This window comes from Sciurus carolinensis, chromosome 11 (assembly GCF_902686445.1).
Source record: "Sciurus carolinensis chromosome 11, mSciCar1.2, whole genome shotgun sequence".
Lineage (NCBI taxonomy): Eukaryota > Metazoa > Chordata > Mammalia > Rodentia > Sciuridae > Sciurus > Sciurus carolinensis.
In genome coordinates, this window is record NC_062223.1 from 107,729,414 (window position 1) to 107,751,709 (window position 22,296).

Here is a 22,296-nt window from a genome sequence, read left to right on the forward strand (position 1 = left end):
AAGAAGTAGAGAACAGAATAGAAGGTTAAATCTGTTTCTGTTCAATTCCCAAACCTCTGCCTGATGGCCTGATTAAGGGGTTTCACCATTACGATCTTATTGCATTCTAGAGTACCACAAATACATATTGTTAGACCAAGTCATAAGTTCCTATAGGAGTTCCCCAAGGTCGCTCCCTGACACTAGGTTTTGAAGTGCATGTGTCTACCTAGACCTTGATTATCCCTAGCTCTGCCGTTTAGTCTCAAGTGAATAAGTTATGCATTCTCTGCTCTCTGATATCAACCCAGAATTGTGCCTCAGTGGTCTCCAGAGGCAGCACAGGACAGTTATGAGTAGCACTGCCTCTGGAACCAGGTGGCATGGGTTTGATCTCAGCTCTGCCACATACTAGCTATGCCATGTGACCTTGGAACATTCCTTAACCTCTCTGTGTCTTAATTTCCTCAGCCAAATAATGAAAATAATGATCACTATCCACTTCATAAAATGTAATGTTAAGATTAAGTGAGCTAATATAAGTAAAGCCCATAAAATAGTGCCTTGAACATTGGCAAGTACTGTGTAAATATTAGCTGTTATTATTAATTTCACAAAACCTTAAGCTAAGAATTTTTTAAATTAGATTTTTTTTTTAATTTTTGGAAATAATAGTTCAGGCCTTTTTATTTTCCTTTTGCTTGGATATTTGACTTCAAACCTCAAGAAATGAAAGTAAGAGGCAGAAAGAGCCCTTTGCTCAGAAAAAAATATATAAATGAATGTGTAAAACTTTAAAGGTTTGGAAACCAGTTTTTTTTTTTTTTTTTTAATTCAAACAACAGGCTAATATTATTTTGCATCATACTCTGGGGTTAGCTGCCCCACATTTTCTCTAAGAGCACAAAAAAGATGAACCAAAAAGTTAAACTGAAATATCATCATCCCCAGGGAGAGGAGGGATGTAGAGAAGTTATAACTAAATTGAAGAAAGAAAAAGGAGGAGCTATTTTCTCTTTCTTTGTGGTTTCTTTCCATCAATTTCCCTTCAAAAGTACAGATATCCTATTGTTATATTGTGTGCTTGTGTGAATGTGTAACAACAAATCCTATCAATATGTAAACTATAATGCACCAGTAAAAAATGCAGAAAAAAAAGTACATATACCACATTTGAGAGTAAAAGTTGAGTGAAGGTTCTTGGTTTGTGAAACTCCTATATGAGTGGCTCTAGTTCACTTGTTTTGAATAGTTTTGGAGAGGAGGGAAGGTCCTTGTTACAATGACGTCACAGTAGCTGCAACTAAAAGGAAACAGCAAGATCCATTGTACTCTGAAGGTATTACAAGGTCACAGAAGATGATTGACATCTGTTGGCCTTACTCAGAGTAATAGTAAGAACTTTCTGCTGATTGTAAAGTCAAGGGATAGGATCTGATTGTAGGAAGGAATTCGTAAAATAGACAAGTTACTTTTAAGAAGGAGTTAAGACACTAGTCAACAAATTTTCCCCAAAGTTCCTTGCAGCTCCACACCAGATGGCTGGCTCCCCTACCTCCAGTTTACAGATCCTGGAGGTAGAGATGGATCAGGAGGGTCTGGACTGCTGAGTAGGCTGGATGGAAGGGACCCACTATGACACTCTCTCCCCCATGGACCTGTCCATTGCCCAAGGATCACCACCTGCCTGAAAATGGGAGTATTTTCCCTCTCTAAGAAACAAACTCCAGGGTAACAGTTGCATTTCTGTGTTGCATTCAGTTCTTTTCAGGATAGAGTTGTTTGTTGTTTAGCTCTGGGAAAACAAACAAACCATGTCAGTGGAGACAGACTCTGCCTAAGCTCAACAAACCACCTCTCCAGATTTGCTGATCTTCTCATCCCTAAATTTTATTTTTTTTTAAATGTTCTTTATACAACATTTTCTAAACTCTGGGATAATCCCAAATCAGTCAGATTATAGAATGAAACAGTATTTACTTTGTGGGTTGTCTTTTTTGTACATATAAAAATAATGAGTCCACAAGTATTTTGGTTTTTACAGGCAATATGGAATTTGAAAGGGCTCCATAGAAAGTAGGTTTTTCTCTCATGTAGGAATTAATATTTTTAAAGAAAGAAGTTCTGCCCCCTCTAGTTGAGTCTCTAATTCATTCCCTAGAATTTTCAATGGATAGGTGGATTTCTAAGAGGTAGGGTTACCCCGAGGTATGTGGTACTTTGCAAAGAACTTCAGGGGGCTTCTTGCTCAAAGGAGACAGGGCAAGTCCCCTGATGTCAGGTGGGAGGATGAGTTTTCAGAAGTAGCAGACCACTCATTGCTGTCTCTTTCCTCTCAGCTGGAAAAAAAAAAAATAATGAAAAGGCAGGTAACACCTTAGCCCAGCACTGCAGTGTCAACTGATCTCTAGGGGTGTTTGATCTGGCAAGCACGATCATTTGATCCTTCCCTTTGGATGAGTTCAGGGCAGTGTCTTTGCACACATGGAGAGAAATTACTATGGTACACTGATGGGTTTAGAAACCCAGGCTTGTGATCCTATTCTTTATTTTTGGTTAAAATAAGAGACACAGATTTTTTTTTTTTTCCCATTTAGGAGACTTGCTGTTTGTTTGTTTGTTTGTTTGTTTTAGTGTTGTTATTGTTGATGTTGTTAAAGAAGTACATGTTTCTACAAAGATACAACATTCATTTTGACAAATATATATTGAGTGCTTATTGTGCCAGGTGTTACACCATTTCAGGAGTCCAGAGGAGAAAGAAGCAAAACAGATCATTTTGGAACACTATTAGAGATTTAAAATATAGCTCATAATTCTGATGTCCATCCCAGGATAAAATCCCTTTGGAGAGATGTCATGCCAAAGGGACAGCACACAGCAATTTTCATGTGTTCCTTGATTACTAAGAAGCAGGTAGCATAAAAGTTAAGAAAATAGTGAACTTTTTAAAAATGAAACAAGCAAAAAAGTTAATATCTCTCAATTAGTGAAACAGATATAAACCAAGTAACTAACTTACATTTTTACCAAGTTAGAGTTAACAGGCTGGTGTGTAAAATACTTGAGAAGTTTATAGGCCACTTTTTTATTAGAGTACAGTTCAAATGAAGAGCAAACTTAAATTCTCTCCAACCATAGGCCCTGCACAACCACTTGGAAAATGCTGATTTGACCACAAGCAAGTAAATAAACTCTTGGAAAAAAAACTCAGAGGCTGTGTCTTAACAATAATGACTCAGAGTACCATACGTTGCACACAGATACAGATTATCCAGTTAACAGTAAATAGGGCATTAACAAATGAACTTCCTTTAAAACAAAGAAATAAACAATAATTTAAAATAAGTTCTTTTTAATTTTTCTACATAAAACATGTAGCAAAGTTGTGTAGTGGGTTCCCAGTAAGAAATGAATTAAATAGCATTTGCACAGACTTTCTTCAATCTTCCAAAGCCATTTGGGGGACAGATAAATTACATCTAATCATTATCTTTGTTTCCTGTTTGGACGACAGATAATTGAAGTTAATGGTTATTTTCCTTTCCTTCACTTTTCTCTCCAGTCAGTAGGTTCAATTGATTCTACCTTCTAAATGTTCTTCACCTCTGTTCACTTGTATCCCTTGCTTCTGTCGTTGTCAGTTCAGTTCACATCAACTTGTCAGAATTTATTTTGACAGTTTCCTAAGTGATTTTTGACCAAATCATCTTTTAGTTTAGATGAGGATATAATAAGAATAGTAGTACCAAATAATAGTACCAAAGAGTACCCATTCACTGAGTGCCTATTACATGCCTGTGCTAAGCATGCTACATGCTTTAACCCTTAGAAAAACCCTGCAAAGTAGTTATAATCACTCTCCCCAATTAGTCTTAATGAGGTCAGGCAACTTGTCTCTGGCTACTGGTTAGCTAGTGGTAGATCCAACATATAAACTCTGTCTCCCAAACTAGTGCTCTTAACCACCGTGCACACTCCCTACTGCATTTGCCAATTTTCCCCTTAAATGGCACAACTTCCTTGCAGTATTTAAACCATGTTGCGTTACTAGCACAGTGCCTGACACATAAGCATTCAAGAAGGGTTTTTTCCAATGGATAAATTCAGAAGCCATTATACAGAAAACAGGAAGCTTTGTGCTTTTTTAAACTTCAATATTATATTATTTCCCCTATCCATATCATTATGAAATGAGAGTGTTTAGGTGATCTCAAATATACCCAGACACCCTTATATTTCTTCAAAGTTACATACCTTAGTGAATCATTGTACTATCTATCCAGTTACCATCCATTAACATGGGGATAATGTTTGATTCTTCTTTTTCCTTCACCACCCACCAATTAATCAGTCAATTAAAAGTTCCATTGATCCTACCTTCTAAATATTTGCCAAATCCTTCACACTATCTTTGCCCATTGCTTTATCCTGCCATTATCTTTGCCTGTAGTATTGTAGCAAGCTTCTTAAAGGTGTCCCTACCAATAATTTTAGCACAATTTATTCATATTACAATTGGAATATATTTTTTAAAGTAGAAATTTGATCATTTCACATCTCAACTTGAAAGCTTTCAGTAGTTCCTCATTGCTCATGGGATAAGTTTCAAACTTTTTGACATTGTGAAAGAAGTGAGTGACCTTACGCTTTCTGTATTTTGCCATCCCTATTTTTACCCGTCTCTCTCAATGAGCTAAGTCATATTGAACATTTCTCCCTGAACACATTGTGCTTTCTTTTGCTTCTAGGGAATTCCATATACTGTCTGGGGAACCCCCTGCCCTCTATCTAAAATTGACATCTCTCCTACACACTGTCTCCCATTTCCAGGTGGAATGCTATGTTTACGTACAATTTCTGTGTCATTGTCTCTACTGTCCTCCCTCAAGACAGTTGAATCTGAAGCATGGAGTCATGCCCTTTTAGTTCACCCTGACCCCTGGTGCCTAACTTTGTGTCTAGAGTATAGTAGCTATTAACACGTTTTAATTAACTTTTTATCTTAGAGTAACTTTAGATTTACCGAGAAATTAGAGAGTTCCCTTATATTGTCACCCAGCTTACCATATTGTTAACATCTTACTTTAAAACATTTGCCGCAGCTAGTAGACCAATAGCGATACCGTATTATTAACCGAAGTCCATACATTATTCAGATTTCCTTGGTTTTTACCTTGTTTCCTTTTTCTGTTCAAAGATATGATCCAGGATACATACCACTTAAAGTTACACCTTCTTAGGCACACATCTCCTGGTTTTGATTGTTTCTCAGATTTTCCTTGATTTTTATGATCATGAGAGTTTTGAGAAGTAGTAAATTGGTTACTTTGTAAAATGTTCTCCAATTAGAATTCATCTGAAGTTTTTGTCATGATTAGACAGGGCTTTTGCTTGGTGGAGGGAGATCACAAGGATAAAGTACCCTTTTCATCATACCATGTCAAGATTACCTGCTCTCTCTCAACATGATAGCTCACTGGTGATATTAGCCTTCAACACTTGGCCAAGGCAGTACTTGTCAGGTTTCTCTACTCTTTTTTTTTTTTTTTTTTTTTGGCCCTTTCCATACTGTACTTGGGAAATCTGTAAATCCAGCCTATGTTTAAAGGGTAAGGAGAGTAAACTATTTGAAATTATTTTTATAAGAGATTTATATTCTCCTCCATTTATTTATTTATTTGATCATTTATCTACATCAGTATAGAGCCATGAATCTTTATGTTATGCTAGGCCCATAATCCAATACGACTTTATTTTCATTGCTTGGATTGTTCCAGCTTCGGCCATTGAGAGCTCTTTCAGTGTGCAGCTGTGTTTAATTAGCATACCCTATGTTGTCTATCTGGAGTACCTCAGGTTCTTCTTGCTCTCCTCCAACCCTAGATCAGTTATTTCTCCAAGGATCCCTGTTTCCCTTTATTTTTGAATGTATTATAAACCATGATCAGAGTGCTGGGTGGGCACTAACCAAGTTAAATTAAAATTCAAATTCTCTTTTAAAAGCCACAAAATTGCAAAGAATAATATATATCCCCACCACCAAAAATGAATCAACATTCTTTCTTTATTTTCCTACATTTTTATTTTAAGAAAAAAAACTTATAAAATCGAAGGTAATTTTCCTTCTCCCTATGCCTAAGCCCTTAGTCTTTTCCCAAAGGTAATGAACTAACCACAAATCTTAAGCTAGTGTGTAGACATTTCTTTCAACTACGCATGGAATATTTGCAGGAAAAAAATGTATTAATGAAAAACTGGCTTTGATTGGGGCTGAGTTCCCCCATTTCTGGGCTGATCTAGTTGGTAGTTGTCTCTGTCTTCTGCCATTTGTTCATACATTCGGTTCCTCACAAAGCTCTTAGAGCTGATTTTCCACTTGTTTCTTCTCTCCAGAGGTGACTTCTCTCTGCTGTTGCTTCCCAAACTCTCTCTTCTCCAGTCTGTCTTATCCCTTCTCAGAATGAAGAAGACTGATGTTGTAAGCTTTGTGAAAGCAAACTGTTAACTGAAAAGCACTGTGCTAATATAAAATCTTATAGCTCTGCCCCTTCAGAAAATGGGCCGTGGAGCATCATTTATTTGTTTGGAATACCTGAATTTAACAGCCATTTTAAAAATTTTTTATTAATATTGTATTAATTATACTTTTTAGTGGGGTTCAGTGTGATAGCTCCATACATGCACATAGTGTGAACTTAATAACATTATCAGTTACTTCTAGTTCTTCTTCAATTGTACTTCTGAAAGGTTGAGGCAGCCAGGATGGGTATCTGGAAATCAGTATGGTTATGTCTATTGTTCTTTATTTTTATTTTCCTTATAAATACTCTTCCTCAAGAGGAAGAATACCCAAAATAGAGGGAAAAAAAAACCTTAGTATTGATGGTCATGAAACTAATAATTTCTCCAGCAAGTGAACTTAAAATGAAAGACTGATTGTATAATTATAAAGTGAGAGACTATACTATAATCTCCATCCACTGAACTGTCTGCTCTGTGGGCTGCGTTGATGGTGTTCTGGCCCACTTACCTCAGTAGCAGAAATTTGGGGTTTGGTGTCTTTAGTACCCTTATTAGTAACTATATCTAATTTCTTCCCACAGTTTACACTTACTTTGATAAAGGCAGATTTTGGAGCACTTACTTGAGGACAGTTTGCCTAGCATCTGGATAGTCAACAGAGGCACAATGAAGCACTTCTTGAGGTAAGTGTGGCTTCCTGGATGAACCTGCTAAAGCTGAGAAACTTTCTTGCCTATTAGGGTAGTATTTCTGTTCTCCATTTATGATCCCATGATCAGGTCTGCTGTTTTGCATTTTAGTCAAGAATAATTTGGTCATAAAGTTCCTCTGCTAATTGTCAATGCACATTGATGCTGTGACAGAGCACTCGTAGAAGACATAAGAACATGGACACAAAAGCATAAGTACTTTGGACAACTTTGATTACCTGTGTCTCTAAAGAATGGCATGCTGCTAAGCTGAACTCGGAGGTTTAAGGATCTAGCAGTCAAGGAATTAATTGATACATTTGTATAAAATTATTTCTCTGAAATAAGCAATTTTAAATACCCCTTAATTTATATTTTGGATGGCTAACCAACCTGTACAAGCATTTTAAAATGTGCTCTGTGGATTAAGATATTTGTTGTAAGCTTCTACTCTCGCTACCTCAATGATATTTCTGCAATCTGTATTTATGATTGGTTCTCTGCAGACCGAATAGCTTGAATATGTATGATGGTGTATTTGGGGTGTTTTTGTTTTAAGACCTACATTTAGGACTATTTTTCAAGAGGACTAATGAAATTCCCCGTGAAATTTTATATTGTATTAAAATAAACAAAATAAAGTTACTCATATCCTGTATGTTAGAAAATTCAACACAGTTTCCAGAAATCTGCCATTCTCAGCCTTAAGATAGTGATCTACCTCTAATGCCCTTTCTTATTTTGCTCTGATTTTCCTTTAAGCAAATCTTTAGGAAGCTTGTTTCTTTTAGGAAATGGATTCTTTCCATGGCTGCAATCTAAGATTTTATTTTCCCCACTAGTCTTGTTTTCCTTAGTCTCTGGAGGCACAGACAGGTTGTGTAGTCACTGTGCTTTGGTATGGTTGCTGGTGTTTACCGGATCTTAGAATCGTGAAAACACATCAGCAGGTCACTGTGAAACCACTTCCAGACATCAGTTTGTTTTCTTGCAGAGAATATTCCCCAGCCTGTTTATCTCAGCTATGTTCAAAGGATAGTATTTGAAATATCACTGAGACATTTGCCAGCCAAGTATTTGACCTGTTATGTTTTTGGTTGCCATGGTAATTAACCCATCTGTTTACATGTTTGTGGAAAATTTGTATTTATGAACGCCTCCCCAATGTAAACGTGGGTCTTTTCACTGTAGAAGCATGTTAACAGAAAACTTTAGTGTTAGTTGAAGCTTAGAAGTCAGGAGTGCCCTGCGTAAGAGTTAATGGAGGTGGTAAGGTCTGTGCCAAGCTGCACACTTGAATTTCTTCTTCAGTGTCTCATTTGTTTTAGAAAAACTCAAGTGGACTAAAAACCAGCCATTTTAGAAGAGATTGTAGCTTTTGCTTCTGTTACTTTCCTTGTTGAATCGTGGCAATAGTATGTTTAGTAGAGATTATATTTTAGAACCAACTTGTATAAGATGATACAGTGAAAATCCACCACTATAATTTTGCACAGACCAGTACTAAAGATAATAGAACCAGCACATCCCTATCAGTTATGTATTCTGATACAATTTTTTCTCTTTTAACTTGGCACATACATTTTCTAAATATTATTTGGCATTGACTATATAAAACAAAAGCTAGGAGAAACATTACATCAAGAAAAAAAATTGGTAGGTTTTAATTAACCATTGACTTTTGAAATAATAAAAGGAAATTCAGCCATTACCCATCCTTTAGCTTTCGTTTCTAGTATTTTTATTAAGTTATAATATGTGATTTCACTATATGTTATAATGTTTATGAAATTTGGAAGAATAGGAGGGCAAGAAGTAATAATCCTGTTTCATGGACTCCATCAGATTTAGATTGGCATTTATTCTCTATAGTCCATTCCCACAGATGTTGGACAATCTTGCCAATCTTTTCATTTGAACCAAAGAGAAGGTTATGTAAACATGGCCTGAATAAATCAGGTGATAATTCCTGAAGTCAGCAAATATATTATGAAAAATGAGAAGCTGACTTTTACTGAGACTTCAGCATTATTTAAAAACCCACAGAGAAATTAATCTGTCAACTTCTGAGACGTTCTAGAATGAAATGCTCTATGCCCAGCCTCAGAAGAAATTAGACTAATCTTAAAGAAACCAGGTTGCAGGAAAGAATGAGATTTAATCCACTTTAAAATGTGTGGTACCTGCCTTAGTCTGTTTACAGTTGCTATAACTAAATATCTCAGATCAAGTAATTAATAAATAAAGGTTTGTTTGGCTCGCATCTCTAGAGGCTGGTAGGTCCAAAATTAGAGGACTGCATCTGGTGAAGGCCTGCTTCCTGGTGAGAACTCTGCAGTCCCAAGAATGTGCAGCGCATCATGTGGTAACAGGGGCACAAAGAGATGACCCACTCTCAAGATAACCCATTAATCCATTAATCTATAAGTGAATTAATCCATTCATGAGGGCAAAACCCTTAGGACTTAATTGTCTCTTAAAGGTCCCACCTGGTCCCATCTCTAAATACCTTACATTGGGGATGAAATTTCAACATTAGTTTTGGTGGGACATTCAAGCCATAGCAGCTCACTGCAACCATTAGATACATTAGTGAGCAAGAGGTAATGGAGAAAATATTTAAGGTGTGTTGAAAAGAGTTACCTGAGATAAAAGAAATAAATGCTACAGTCTTAGTACACCCAACTAAAGTGCATGGCTTTTGTTTTTTGAGTTTTGAGATGGAGTACATTATGTTGCTCAGGTTGTCCTCCAACTTGTGATACTCCTGCTTCCACCTCCTTAGTAGCTGGGATGACAGGCATGCACCAACACACCTGGCTTAACGGGTGTGTTTTAAATGGAATGTAGATATGGGATATTAAATAAGTACCTCCTAGTCACCCAATCTGACTTTTGCCATGATCTGCATGAAAAGAAAACAAAAGATAAAATACATAAGAAAATGTTCCTGTGGCTGGGCACAGTGACACATGCCTGAAATCCCAGCACTTCAGGAGGTTGAGGCAGGAGGATCATAAACTTAAGGCCAGCCTGGACAACACGGTGAGTCCCTGAAAAATAAAAAAGATTGGGGATATAGGTCACCAGTACTGGGGGAAAAGAAGAAAGAAGAAAGGAAAAAGAAGAAAGAAGAGGAAGAACAAGAGGGGGAGGGGGAGGAGAGAGGGAGGGGAAGAGGAGGGGGAAGAAAAAGAAGTAAAGGAGGAGGAGGAAGAGCAAGAGAGGAGGAGGAGAGCCTACATGTGATCAGAAAAAGAGAAGAGAGAGGCCATTTTGAAGCCCCAAATAGAACCAAGGGTAGGGTTTAATTTTTATAGTATATTTTATCAATTTTAATTCAATTGATACATATTATAGAGAGGACCCAAGATTGGTACTAAAGATCTTCTTTGTTTCTTTTCTTTTCCGCTCTAGTACTGGGGATTGAACCCAGGGGCTCTCTACCACTGAATTACATCTCTAGCTCTTTTTATTTTTGTTTTGAGACAGGGTCTTTCTGAGTTGTCTAAGCAACTTGCAATCCTCCTGCCTCAGCCTCCTGAGTTGCTGAAATTACAGGCATGTGCCACCATTCCCATCCGCAAGCACATTTTCTTATCCATTTTATCCATTTTTTTTCCTTTCATGCAGATCATGGCTAAAGTCAGATGGTTGACTGTGAGGTACTTATCCATTATCCCATATCTACGTTCAATTTACCATTGAGCTATATCCTCAGACCAACAAAAAATATTTTAAAATAATCAGAACATTATTAATTTTGGAAAATTTTAATAAATGGAATATGAAAGTAATGCCATATAAATAATTGCTACCAACCATTCCAGCCTCATAATCTCAACTTCTTGACTGTGAATCTCTTTGTCTATTTTCCTTCTTCAGGCAGATGCAAGGTAAGGAAAACATCTGCCAAGCTCAAACCTCTGTGGGAGAAAATGTTTGAGCAATACAGCAGACTTGTCCCTTCATCCTGGCAATTGAGGAAGGAAAGTATTTCACTATTATGATTAGGTAAATAAAGGCATATCATTAGCAAAAATAACGGTAAATTGGATTTTATAAGTCATTCACACTTGACTATCTTGGTCTTCTGATTCACTCAGTAAGCATTTGCTGCTGATAATGCCAGTATTATGCCACTTTTATCTTCTCTTCATAGCAATCATAATGAAATAGGACTTAATTGCCCATTTTACAGAGCAAGTCAAGGAAGCATAGCAAATTAAGTAACTTGCTCAAAGGCACAAGATATTTGAACACAGACCTATTTCTCTTTGTGTTTCATGTTACCCTCTTGCTGTGTGCCCACTGGAAGTCTTTGTGGCTGATACAAAAATGAATATGAAATGGTCTGTGTCCCAAAGTAACACACCATCTGGTAAGGAGATGAGGAGTACACATTCAAAAATAAGACACAAAACAGAATGTGATTCATGGCAGGTTACAGGCATTTTGTGAAGGAATGTCCATGTGAGGCTTCATTGAGGGATAAAGAAGATTAAGACTTTTGTTGTTTTGTTTGGTGCTGAGGATCAAATCTAGGACCACCAGAGAACTATGTGCACTGCCCCTTAGAACTTTTATATTTTAAAATAAGGATAGAGGGCGTGGAAGGCGAAGATATTGTGAACAAAGCAAAGAAAGTATGGCTGAGTGCCAGCGGAAGTGGTTCAAGTTTGCTACATGTAGACTCTGTTTAGACTTGAGTAGAAGATAAATTGCAGAGTTTAAGTTCTTGGTACCTTTGCAAGCACAGAATAAAGCAGCTCAGAAGTATGGTAGCATTTTTACCCTGACTTCAAAGTGGACCACAAAGAGAAGGGAGAATCAGACAAAAAATCTTTTCCTGTTTCAACACATCTAACCTTCTCTTAGAGCCAGAAATCTACTATAATCCCTGCAACTCACAAATGTGAAAGTAGAGACCCAGAGAAACAAAGTACTTTGTCCAAAGTCACACAGCTCAGGAATGGCAAATGGGGACTAGATTTGAGGTCTGATTTCTGGACTGTCTAGTCAGACTTTCTGTTCAGCACCAACCAATTTCCACTGCTTTTGAAGTACAAAAGGCATATGCATGTGCAGCTGCCCCAGAATTTGATTAGCATTGCTTGAGACATTAGCTGAGTTTATGAAAAGGGCAAAGTTTTTGGCCTGTGCACTCAAATTTGTCTATCACTGTAGACTGTGCTTCTTCTACCAGTTATCCATAGTTTTCTCTTTTAGGACACATATACATGCATGTACATATATTTGTATGTGTGTGTATATAAAACATACATTTATACACACAATGTGTGTATACATTTATATATATATATGCACACAAATATGCACATACATATACACATGTATACTTTATTTTCCCTGCAGCAAAACAAAAACTGCTTTCACACTCATTAAAATCCATTCGCTTAAATCTTTTTCTAGGCAATTTCCTGCAGTTGGCCTCCCCAGAGCCTGCTCATGCCATCGAGCTGTTGCCTGGGCTGCTTCTACAGCTCCGTTGTCCACATCCCAGTTCTCCTGCCTTTTGCTTTCCCTCAGCTTTTCAGGGGCAACTCTTTGGACATGTCACTGTTTATTAAGCCCCTTCTGCAGAGCATTAACAAGATCAGTGAAAGCCATAGCATTCAATAAATGTTGCTTTGAATTTCATTTATGTTTCTACTGCAGTTTTCACTTTTGTTCTGAATTGAGAAGGCATGCTGATTTTCCAGGAGGTTCTTGTGCTCCTTGTAGGACAATCAAGAGTTGACCTTTCCGGGCGTAGTGGCCACACCTGTAAATCCCAGCAGCTCAGAAGGCTGAGACAGGAGGATAATGAGTGAAGCACTGAGCAACTCAGTGAGACCTTGTCTCTAAATAAAATACAAAATAGGACTGGGGATGTGCCTTAGTGATCGAGTGCCCCTGAGTTCAATCCCTAGCACCCCACCATCTCCCCAACCCCTGCCTGTTAAAAAAAAAAAAACAGAAATGACCTTCCTGTCCAATCTCAGAGGAGGGTACTTCACCTCCTCTCTCTCGAATCATCAGTTTTTCTTGTCATTTTCCTTTACTGCAGGATCACATGACTTGAAGTGAAATTAAGTCCTTGGCTCTTGTTCCCTGTTTCCACTGCCACAGCCCCAGCTCTTTTTCCTTCTGTATGGCATTGCCAGTTTCCTTTTGTATTTGTCAGTTGAAGAAATAAGCAAACTGCCTTCCAGTTACCTTTTTATTCAGTTTCCCCTCAATTCATTCATAATCATTTTCTTTCAGCTTAATCTTTAAGATAGAGATTAACTTATTTGTAATATTGATAATTTCCTCTCACCTGGTAGTTTAAATTTTTATTAGTTAAGTAGCAAATCTATAACAATAACAGGTCCAGTCCCCTATCCCCTTATTTTGAGGCCTATAATGTTACCTATTTGTGACAACCCTTTATTTACATATTTATTTAATTTTGGTTGTTTTAAAAATATTTTTATTTACCAATAAAAGTTTACATTTGAGATTACATTTAAATACTTTTTAAATGTCAAAGTATAATGTGTTTGCTGCTTTCCCTTATATATATTTTTAATCCAACTTTTTAAAATAAATCTTGTAAATACATGCATCCAAGCATCAGTTTTTTAATTTGAATAATAATGTAATTAATAAATTAAATGTATTATTCTGTGTCTCCTTTTCCTTGAAGGGAAAAAGATAAATCATTAATTTATTATTTTAATTATCCCACAATCAACTGTTGTTCTCTATACTCACAGATAAAAATTTCCCGGGAATGTAAAGATAGTGCCCTTTGCTACAGCAATAGAATTTGAATAATATTGGACTATGATAGATAGATATTTACCCCACAACTTCCTTAAATTTTTGCTTTTCAGAAGACAGTGTGATCTCTTTAAATAAAGAATGGTGGGAAAGACCTCGGGGACCCCACTCTACCTGGGTACAGGGTCTTGGTGCCTCTGCTCTGCTCTATAGGTGGGAAATGCACGTTGTCCTAGAGGCCCATGCATGCTTTCTTTATGTAATTTCACATTTCCAGTTAATATGTTAAGTTCTCTGCAGCCTCTCTTCCCAGTAGAAAACTCTTTCTAGAGATGGCTCCTTTTATTAGGCAAACACCTTTTGATACATTAATTCCCCATCAATTGCCAGTGTCCCTAATAGGGAATTTCAATGAAGTAACTAAATTTTTTTAAAAAGTCATGTTTGAAAGTGTATATAATTCTGGAAACATTGAGAAGTTTGCTCTTCTTTTTGACCATTTAGATGAAAAATGTTTCATTTGGGAAACTATGATTTGAGCTAAGAATTGTGATCTTTTTTTCTCTTTTTGTATGTCTCTTTTCTCACCAATAGTATACTTCTTATTTATTACAGGATTTCTTCAAGCAAGAATTGACTTTCATTAGCACATTCATTGAGATTGTTCAAAATAAGCCATTTTTTCTCTTATTTTTTCCAAAGAAGACATCAGAGTCACAAATTTAAGATGATGGAGTAGTTTGCACTACAGGTACCCACAGCCCTCACCCTCAGGCAAGGGACCACTTGGTTCTAGGTGAATCTTCTGTTTTCCAGACCTATCCCTGATTAATGGATTCCTCTAACAAAGCAGCACAAGACAGGAGCTCACTTTTATTTGGTGGCAGAGATATGATCCATTTTGAATAATTTACTTTGGGTGGCTATTCTGCTTCAAGCTAGAGAATGGGTGTTAAATAATAAAGGTGATAATAATTGCTTTATGGAAAAAGACTGGTGTGAACTCAGCCATAAACTTCACTCTGTAGCATATTAAAAAACAGTAAATGAAAATACTAGAAATGGGACATGTAGTTACTCTTATTATTGAATCAGATTCTCCCAGTGCTTAAGTATGGCATTCATCTCAGGAAGCCACAACAACTCGTTTTTGGAACTCTACCAACAGACTATGATTAAAAAACAGAAACGGATGCAAAAATGACACTGCCTATGCAAGGAGTAATTAGAAATATGGGGTACTGGTCCGTATTTTTTTCCTTCTACTCTTGAGGATTTAATTGTTGTTCATGTGACATTAACTTAACAATTAACCTTGTCAGTAGTGAGTGGAGAACTTCCCAACAGAACTGAGAACGCTTAGTCTACTATTGTGAAGAAAAAGAAAAAAAAAGCAAAAGTTGCCCTAGTTAAAACTCAGCTTTGTTAATTTGCTGATTCAGACTGGGAGGAGAAAGGAGCAGAGCTGTAACCCCCTGAGCACAGAGTCAGGTGGCAGAGAGGGTGTGGAACAGGACAGGATGAGAGTCTGTGCGAGAGAAAGCAAAGGAGATCTGTCTCGAAGGTCTATTTGAAATGCCTCCTCTGGAGGAATGCAGTCAGAAACATGAGGATGTAAAACAAAGTAAATTAGGAGGAAGGAAGGGTACAATGAATCCAAAAGTCCTTAAACTCCCATAAGAAAGAGATGTGTCTTTTCTTCCTCTCTTCCTCTTCTCCTTTCTTCTTTCGTCCCTCCCTCCTTCCCTTCCTTTCTTCTTCCCTTCCCTCCTTGTTTCCTTCCAACACCAACCAGTCAAGAGCATTTGTGAGTCTGTTTCTTAGTTTCTTCCTTTGCAGGGTAAACTTACCAAACCAATTTATCGATCTTTGAAAATAATTGTTTTTATGGTTCTGCTTTCAACAGGCAGCAATTTTTCTGTGAACTTTATGATTTAGGGAGCCAAATAGGTCCAAATAATTTCAGAAGTGAACTCCTGGCAGTGTGAGTGTATGCCTGTTTTAGTCAACTCTCTTTGCTGCTGTGACTAAAGGATCTGACCAGCACAATTGTAGAGGAGGAAAAGTTTGAGGGCTCAGGTTTCAGAGGCCATAGTCCATAGTCCATTCCTGGGGGGCGGGGGGCTCGATGTGAGGCAGGACATCATGGCAGTGTTTGGCAGAGAGAAGCAACTCATATGAGATCAGGAAGCAGAGAGAGAGAGAAAGACACTCCACTCCTCAGATACCCAAACACATACCCAAGCCATGCCCCAAATCCCACCTCCTCCAGCCACACCCTACCACTTCATTTACCACTCAGTTAACGCCTACCAGGGGATTAATTCACAGATTGGGTTAAGACTCTCAACCCAATCATTTCTCCACTGAACCTTCTTGCATTGTCTCACATGTGAGCTTGGGGAACCCCTCACATCAAAACCATAGCAATGCCCATCCTGAGTTGTGCATGTGGGGGATTTGCTGATCTGGTCTTTTCGTGAGGAAGCCAATTGGATATTGTTTCTGTCATTAAAATAAGAAAGAGATAACTCTGGTGTTTCCATCTCTGACCATGTCTTGCCTGCACCAAGCTTATGATCTATATGCAAAATAAATTTTAACTGTCAAAACATTAATTGATCTGATTATCTGAATTGAAAAAATATAGTACTTAGCAAGCAAAAAAGTACAGTGCCCAGCAAGGCATTATTTCTTTTAATGTAATATTTGTAGGCCTGCTGGTCCATTAGAAAAATAAGGGGGGCATTTTAATTATATCTTGGATAATAAATAGCATTCATTATCAGGACTGCTGACCTAGAAGTAACAAAAGGGTAAACAGTGCATGTCATTTCAATAAATGTCATTTCATCACTAAAATGGGCATTTTCTTCCATGATTTGTAATGTTGTTTATATGGTTATGGGAGAAGAATGTCATACTTTTCACAGAGTGCTTGAACCCTCAGAAATGATACTTGATTCTTAACCCCAACTGGATTTCTATTAGGTTACACCATCTTTCATATCTCATGGCGTGAACATCCTCAGAGGAGTTAAAAAAGAAAAAGATAAAATCAAACAGAATATGTTATCTTCTTTATGTTAAACTGTCTTGATGCAAAACAGCAATACAGGCATTTTCTTCCCACGTAGAAGGAGGTCGGTGAGAGAAATTAGAGGTCATTCTATATATAGGCACTTCCTGCCACCATGAATAACATGTCTAAGTCTCAAACCACATCTTTGTATAGATCTGATATAATGATTATGGGGAAAACTTTTCATAGCTTAATTTAACCTATAAAATTGTTTGTGCCTTGTACCCTAAGTAGGGTGAATATGCAAATGCTCTGTGTGTTGGTCAACTTTCCCTTACTATAGCAAATACCTGAGATAGTTTTGGAGGTTCTAGTTTTTGATTGGTTGGCCTTATGGTTTTTGGTCTGTAGCAAGGCAGCATATCATGGTGGAAGAACATGACAGAGAAAACCATTCGTCTTACTGGTCAGGAAGCAAAAAAGAATGAAGAGAGAGCCAGAGTCCCACAGCCCCTTCAAGTGTATGCCCCACATTTTAAAGGTTCCACCACCTCCCAATAGTGACATCCTAAGAACCAAGCCTTTAACATACAGGCCTTTGAGGGATATTTAGGATCCATATAAGGCTCCATAAACAATTATCAGGACCCTTTCCTCTAGGAAGAATTGGTACTACAAGAACCTGATGATCATGTGATCCCACCTGTGGTAAAGTTCTAATACACAGACTTGAAAGGTGGCTTCATTTGGTTTCTGACCCACATGTGAGGCTGACTTTACTGAAAATTGCACATGAAGCAGATAATCATGGAAAGTTTTATCCTTGACTTAATAGGAGTAATGTCTCCTAGTAATTAATATCATTACCATTTGGCAGGGGACCAGTTGACAAAGACATTGCTCAATCTTTTTTTTCTGGCATAGCTATTCAATAGTTGAAAAATGAAGAACAGTTTCCAAGAGAACAAGTTGAGATTTTATAAATCTTCTCACTTGTCTAATTAAAATGTTCTATGAAATTTATTTTTAGGGTTCTTTTTTTTTTTTTTAAGCTGTTAACCTAAATCTTAACAGATCTTAAAACATATTTGACTTGAGCAGTTGAATGTTAGGCTTTTTAACATAGTAAATTCATTTTCTGTTTTTGAGCAGAATCCAACTGATTTTATAGTAACTAACTACACATAGAAATTTCATATGCACTATTGTAACTGTATTTGGTGATCATTTTATGCATTCTAAATTTTGTTATAACTTTCATTTTTTTCTTCAATAAAATAATACATATATGCTACACAAAAAGAAAATTGACTTGATTAAAAAAAGAAAATGAAAATTACTGATAACTCCACTACCCAGTGACACCACTGTTTACATTTTTTATGTACATTTTTGCTCTTCTCTCTCCCATCCCATTTATGTATCACTACTAAAACTTTTTTGTTTCATGTTTTAAAGAAAAAGAAGATCATTCTATACATATCCCTTTGTAACATTTTTCTACTTGGGAAACATATCATGGACATTTTCATATTATTAGATATTCTAGGACAGTGTTATTGCCTGCATTGTTATCTTAATGTAGCAGCTTGGTTGTATATTTCTTTGCATTCATTTTAAAATATTGACCCTGTGCTTTTATACAAATAAGACTGTTGAAATTTTTATTTTTAACACAGGCTATTAAAATTATTGGAACCAGAACAATTTGAACAACCAAGGCATTGGTTCATTTGGGGGAATGGATCACATTGTTGAGGCTATTAACTAACTAACTGATCTAAATGGTCCTGGATCACATTATTTCAGAACCCAGGCAGGGCGAGGCTTGTGGGTAGAAATCAGTGAGCATTTGAGGAAAAAAAAAAATTTTTTTAAATAACATTGATAGGGCCAGGCATGGTGGCGAGCCTCCCAGAGGCTCAGGAGGCTAAAGCAGGAGGATTGCTAGTTCAAAGACAGCCTCAGCAAAAGCGAAGCCCTTAAGCAACTCAGTGAGACCCTGTCTCTAAATAAAATACAAAACAGTGCTGGAGATGTGGCTTAGTGGTCAAGTGCCCATGAGTTCAATCCCCAGTGCTGAAAAAAGAAAGAATGAAAGAAATGACACTGATAGGAAGTAATAGAAATAATTCTTCCTCCCAGGAATGCACAGTATAAAGAGAAGATGATTGAATGTCAGTTCTTGAGTGACAAGCCCTCTTTATCCCTAAAACAAGTCACTTTGAGACTCTGACCAGTAGTCTCCACAAAGTAGTAGGTACTTACATTTTTAAAATGAAAAGTCAGCATAAGAGACAAATTCACATGTGCCAGACATGTGAATAAGTGCATGACTAGCAACATAGTTCCTAGTTTGGTGAGGATTGTTGGGGTGAGGTAGGTTGTTCAGGAAAGAAGACGTTCCTTAATAAGAGCCAAGAACAGCTTCTTTATAATTTCTGAAAAGTTTAATCAGGGAATGCTCTCACTGCTGAAGAGAATTGAAAGACAGCAGTGTTTATTTAGTGACTTGATAAGGAGACCTTCCGGCAAGGGCAAGGAACATTGGGACTGGTCAGCAGAAAAGGTGGCCACGCAACCACATCCTCCAGGAGGACAGCAGTGCCTAACGGAGAGCAGGGGAAGGAAGAAAGAGTGAAAGTGAGGGAAGAAAAAAGTACAGGTAGTGGCTAAATAAATAAATGCCATTAGGAAGGGCTAGAAAAGAACAAGGGTGAGTTGAGAAGCCATTCGCCCAGGCAAAAGGCAAAGACTTTCTTCCCCGGGTCTAACATTAGACATAACATTAGCACAAGCAATATTGAAGAATTCTGTTTGCAAGGTACTTACTTATTTCTAAAACATTTTTGGCAGAGGGAGGGACAACATATTCCAGTGCTTCATCCTTGGTTTGTTGGAATATCAAACTTTCTAGAAAGGGGGATTCTGGAGTAGCATGAGTAAATGTAGTTCCTGCAAATAAAGTCACATGCATATACTTGCAAACTCCTAATTCTAATTGCTGATTTTCTTCTGGGCTGCTTTTCTCGCTGGTGGTGGCTGCTTTCTGTTCTCTTCCAGAGTTCTATTGGAAGGGTGCTGTCTTTTCTTTTTCACAGAATGTTGATCCAGGTGTGCCTGTATTTTTACTGTAAATTTTTGTGGCGCTGCCTGAAATTTGTAATGAGGAAGCTAACTGGAAGATGTGAACTGCAACGAATCTGTTACAATACCAAGCCTGGAGCTTCTAGAACCATGAAGATCGGTAAGCCTGAAACAAAGAAAAAAAGCAAAATGCAGAGCTGACACAATTTTAATTTCGTTATAGTAATTTTAAGCCATTTGTAAAGCATCGTTTTTGAATGACTTTTTGTTATTGTTTTAACAGAAACATCACTGAGGGATTCGAAAAGTAAGGTAAGTAAAATTGTTCCCTTATTTTTCAGCAACTTTGCATAGGAGGCTTATCATAAAAAGTAAAAATTTTAAGAAACAAAACTATATTGTTGTTTGAAAACTAATGCAAATTAAGAAAGAATCATTTGTCCATCACAAAGCACTGTACTCTTTACATTTGAATTTCTAGACAGATTTGTGAGGCATTTATAATTTCATTATTGAATAAACCCTTTTTTATACTTCTCACATCATAAAAATAAAATTTTCTTGAATATTGGTACAGTATTAACTCTCTAGTATTTCCTCACCATCCAAATGAATTAACTTTATACTAACTTTAAGATCTCCCAGTAAAATCAAAGAAGTCACTATGTTAGCCTTTATAACACATAGCTGAGCATGCACATAACAGAAAAAAAAAAAAACCATTTTTGAAGTTTCTTGGTTATTTTATCTTATTATTTAATTTTGGCATCCCTCAGACCTTGTTCCCATGTTAGACAGAATGCCCATTAACAGTAGGAACTTTATTGAATGAGGAAAAGAAAATACAACATTGCAATATAAGTAACTTGAAACAGATAACAATAATAAAAACAAAACAAAACAAAAACCGTATGTATTTCTGCTTTACATTAATTACCTTTATCAGGAAAATGGCACTAACCTGATCATGAAAAGTTCAAATTTGCTAGAATTCAAGCAGGCTAAATCAGTGTTTGCTTTTAGCTTACACTTTCATACAGAAGCTTGAAATAGCACTTGAAGCCTCTATCCCAGTAGACACTGTTTAAAGTCATTGGCATTAATGAAAGGGAACTGATCAAAGTATATTTTCCAGCTGCTGCAGACTTCAGTGAGTGTTCACCCTGATGCCATTGAAAAAACTATAGACGACATCATGGAACTGAAAAAAATTAACCCCGACATAAATCCACAGTAAGAATATGCTTCCTATGTTAGAAAATTGGAACACAAATCACGTGGCCACCTGTTTAGTGTTTGTCTCTCTCCTTCCCTCTCTCCCACTCCCCTCTCCTTTCCTCTCTTCCTCAGTCATCTGCAGTGTGTCAACTTTTAGGTGAAAATAAAGAAAAAAAGGTGCCTTTTCATGTTTGTAAATGGCAGGAACTTGACACTTCTGTTATGGTGTATGCTTATGCTTCTGAGATGCAATGAATGTTAAGAAATGGGAGGGATGCGCCTGATATGGGACTATGAGATAGAGGAAGCCCATTCATCCACAACCATTCTATTCAATGCCTGTTTTACATTAACAGTAAATGTTCAAATCATAACTATACCTAAGCTGATTCTGCCAGAATATTCCTTCAGTTTCCTCATGAATATTCCTTCACAACAGGCTGATAATCTTGGAGACAGTTCCTACCTGCTCATCAAGAAGACAGGCATGTGTGGGAGGAAGAGATGGTTTTTGTATGAAGACTTCAGAACTTTATAATTTATTCCTCTCATCTTGGAAGTATTAAAATGCATTTGGCAGTGTTCGTGACATTTAAAATTAGTTTTAGATTTTCCACTGGGAACAGCAATTTTTCAGTAAAATTTGGGGCTTAGGACATTGGTTAGAATAAATTTGAAATTCAGATATATTTAGAGACAGTTTTAGGTGGGTAACAATCAAACTGTCTTTTAGATCTATGAACATGAGAACTTTAGATGTTACCTTGGAGAAAGCCTTTTAATTACCAAAGACAGGAGGAAGCTGGAGTTGAAGGGGATGTCAGAGCATGCTTGGCACAGGTCCACATCTTGTAAGGATTCGAGATACCCGCTGTCCAGGGGCTCATCACAAAAATGCCATTTCTACCTGTTCTCCGTAGCATTCTTCTGCAGCCACTTCAACTTATTACTGCCATTCCCTTTTTCAGCCATTAAGGTTGATTTACTTGGGCAATTAATGTGTTTTTA

The 22,296-nt window shown here is 37.1% G+C and overlaps 1 protein-coding gene across 4 annotated transcripts in view; it reads left to right on the forward strand.

The window, feature by feature from the left end:
* Positions 1-22,296, forward strand: part of Elmod1 (ELMO domain containing 1) — a 62,840-nt gene that overhangs the window by 12,948 nt on the left and 27,596 nt on the right. The window contains exons 2-6 of one of the 4 annotated variants that reach the window (XM_047519068.1): positions 7,086-7,187; positions 14,577-14,712; positions 20,047-20,230; positions 20,354-20,382; positions 21,206-21,303. In XM_047519068.1, coding sequence (XP_047375024.1) covers positions 20,086-20,230; positions 20,354-20,382; positions 21,206-21,303 — 272 coding nt within the window. In that variant the 5' untranslated portion in view covers positions 7,086-7,187; positions 14,577-14,712; positions 20,047-20,085. The remainder of the gene's footprint in view (positions 1-7,085; positions 7,188-14,576; positions 14,713-20,046; positions 20,231-20,353; positions 20,383-21,205; positions 21,304-22,296) is intronic. The other 3 variants (XM_047519070.1, XM_047519069.1, XM_047519067.1) reach the window with 3 other exon arrangements.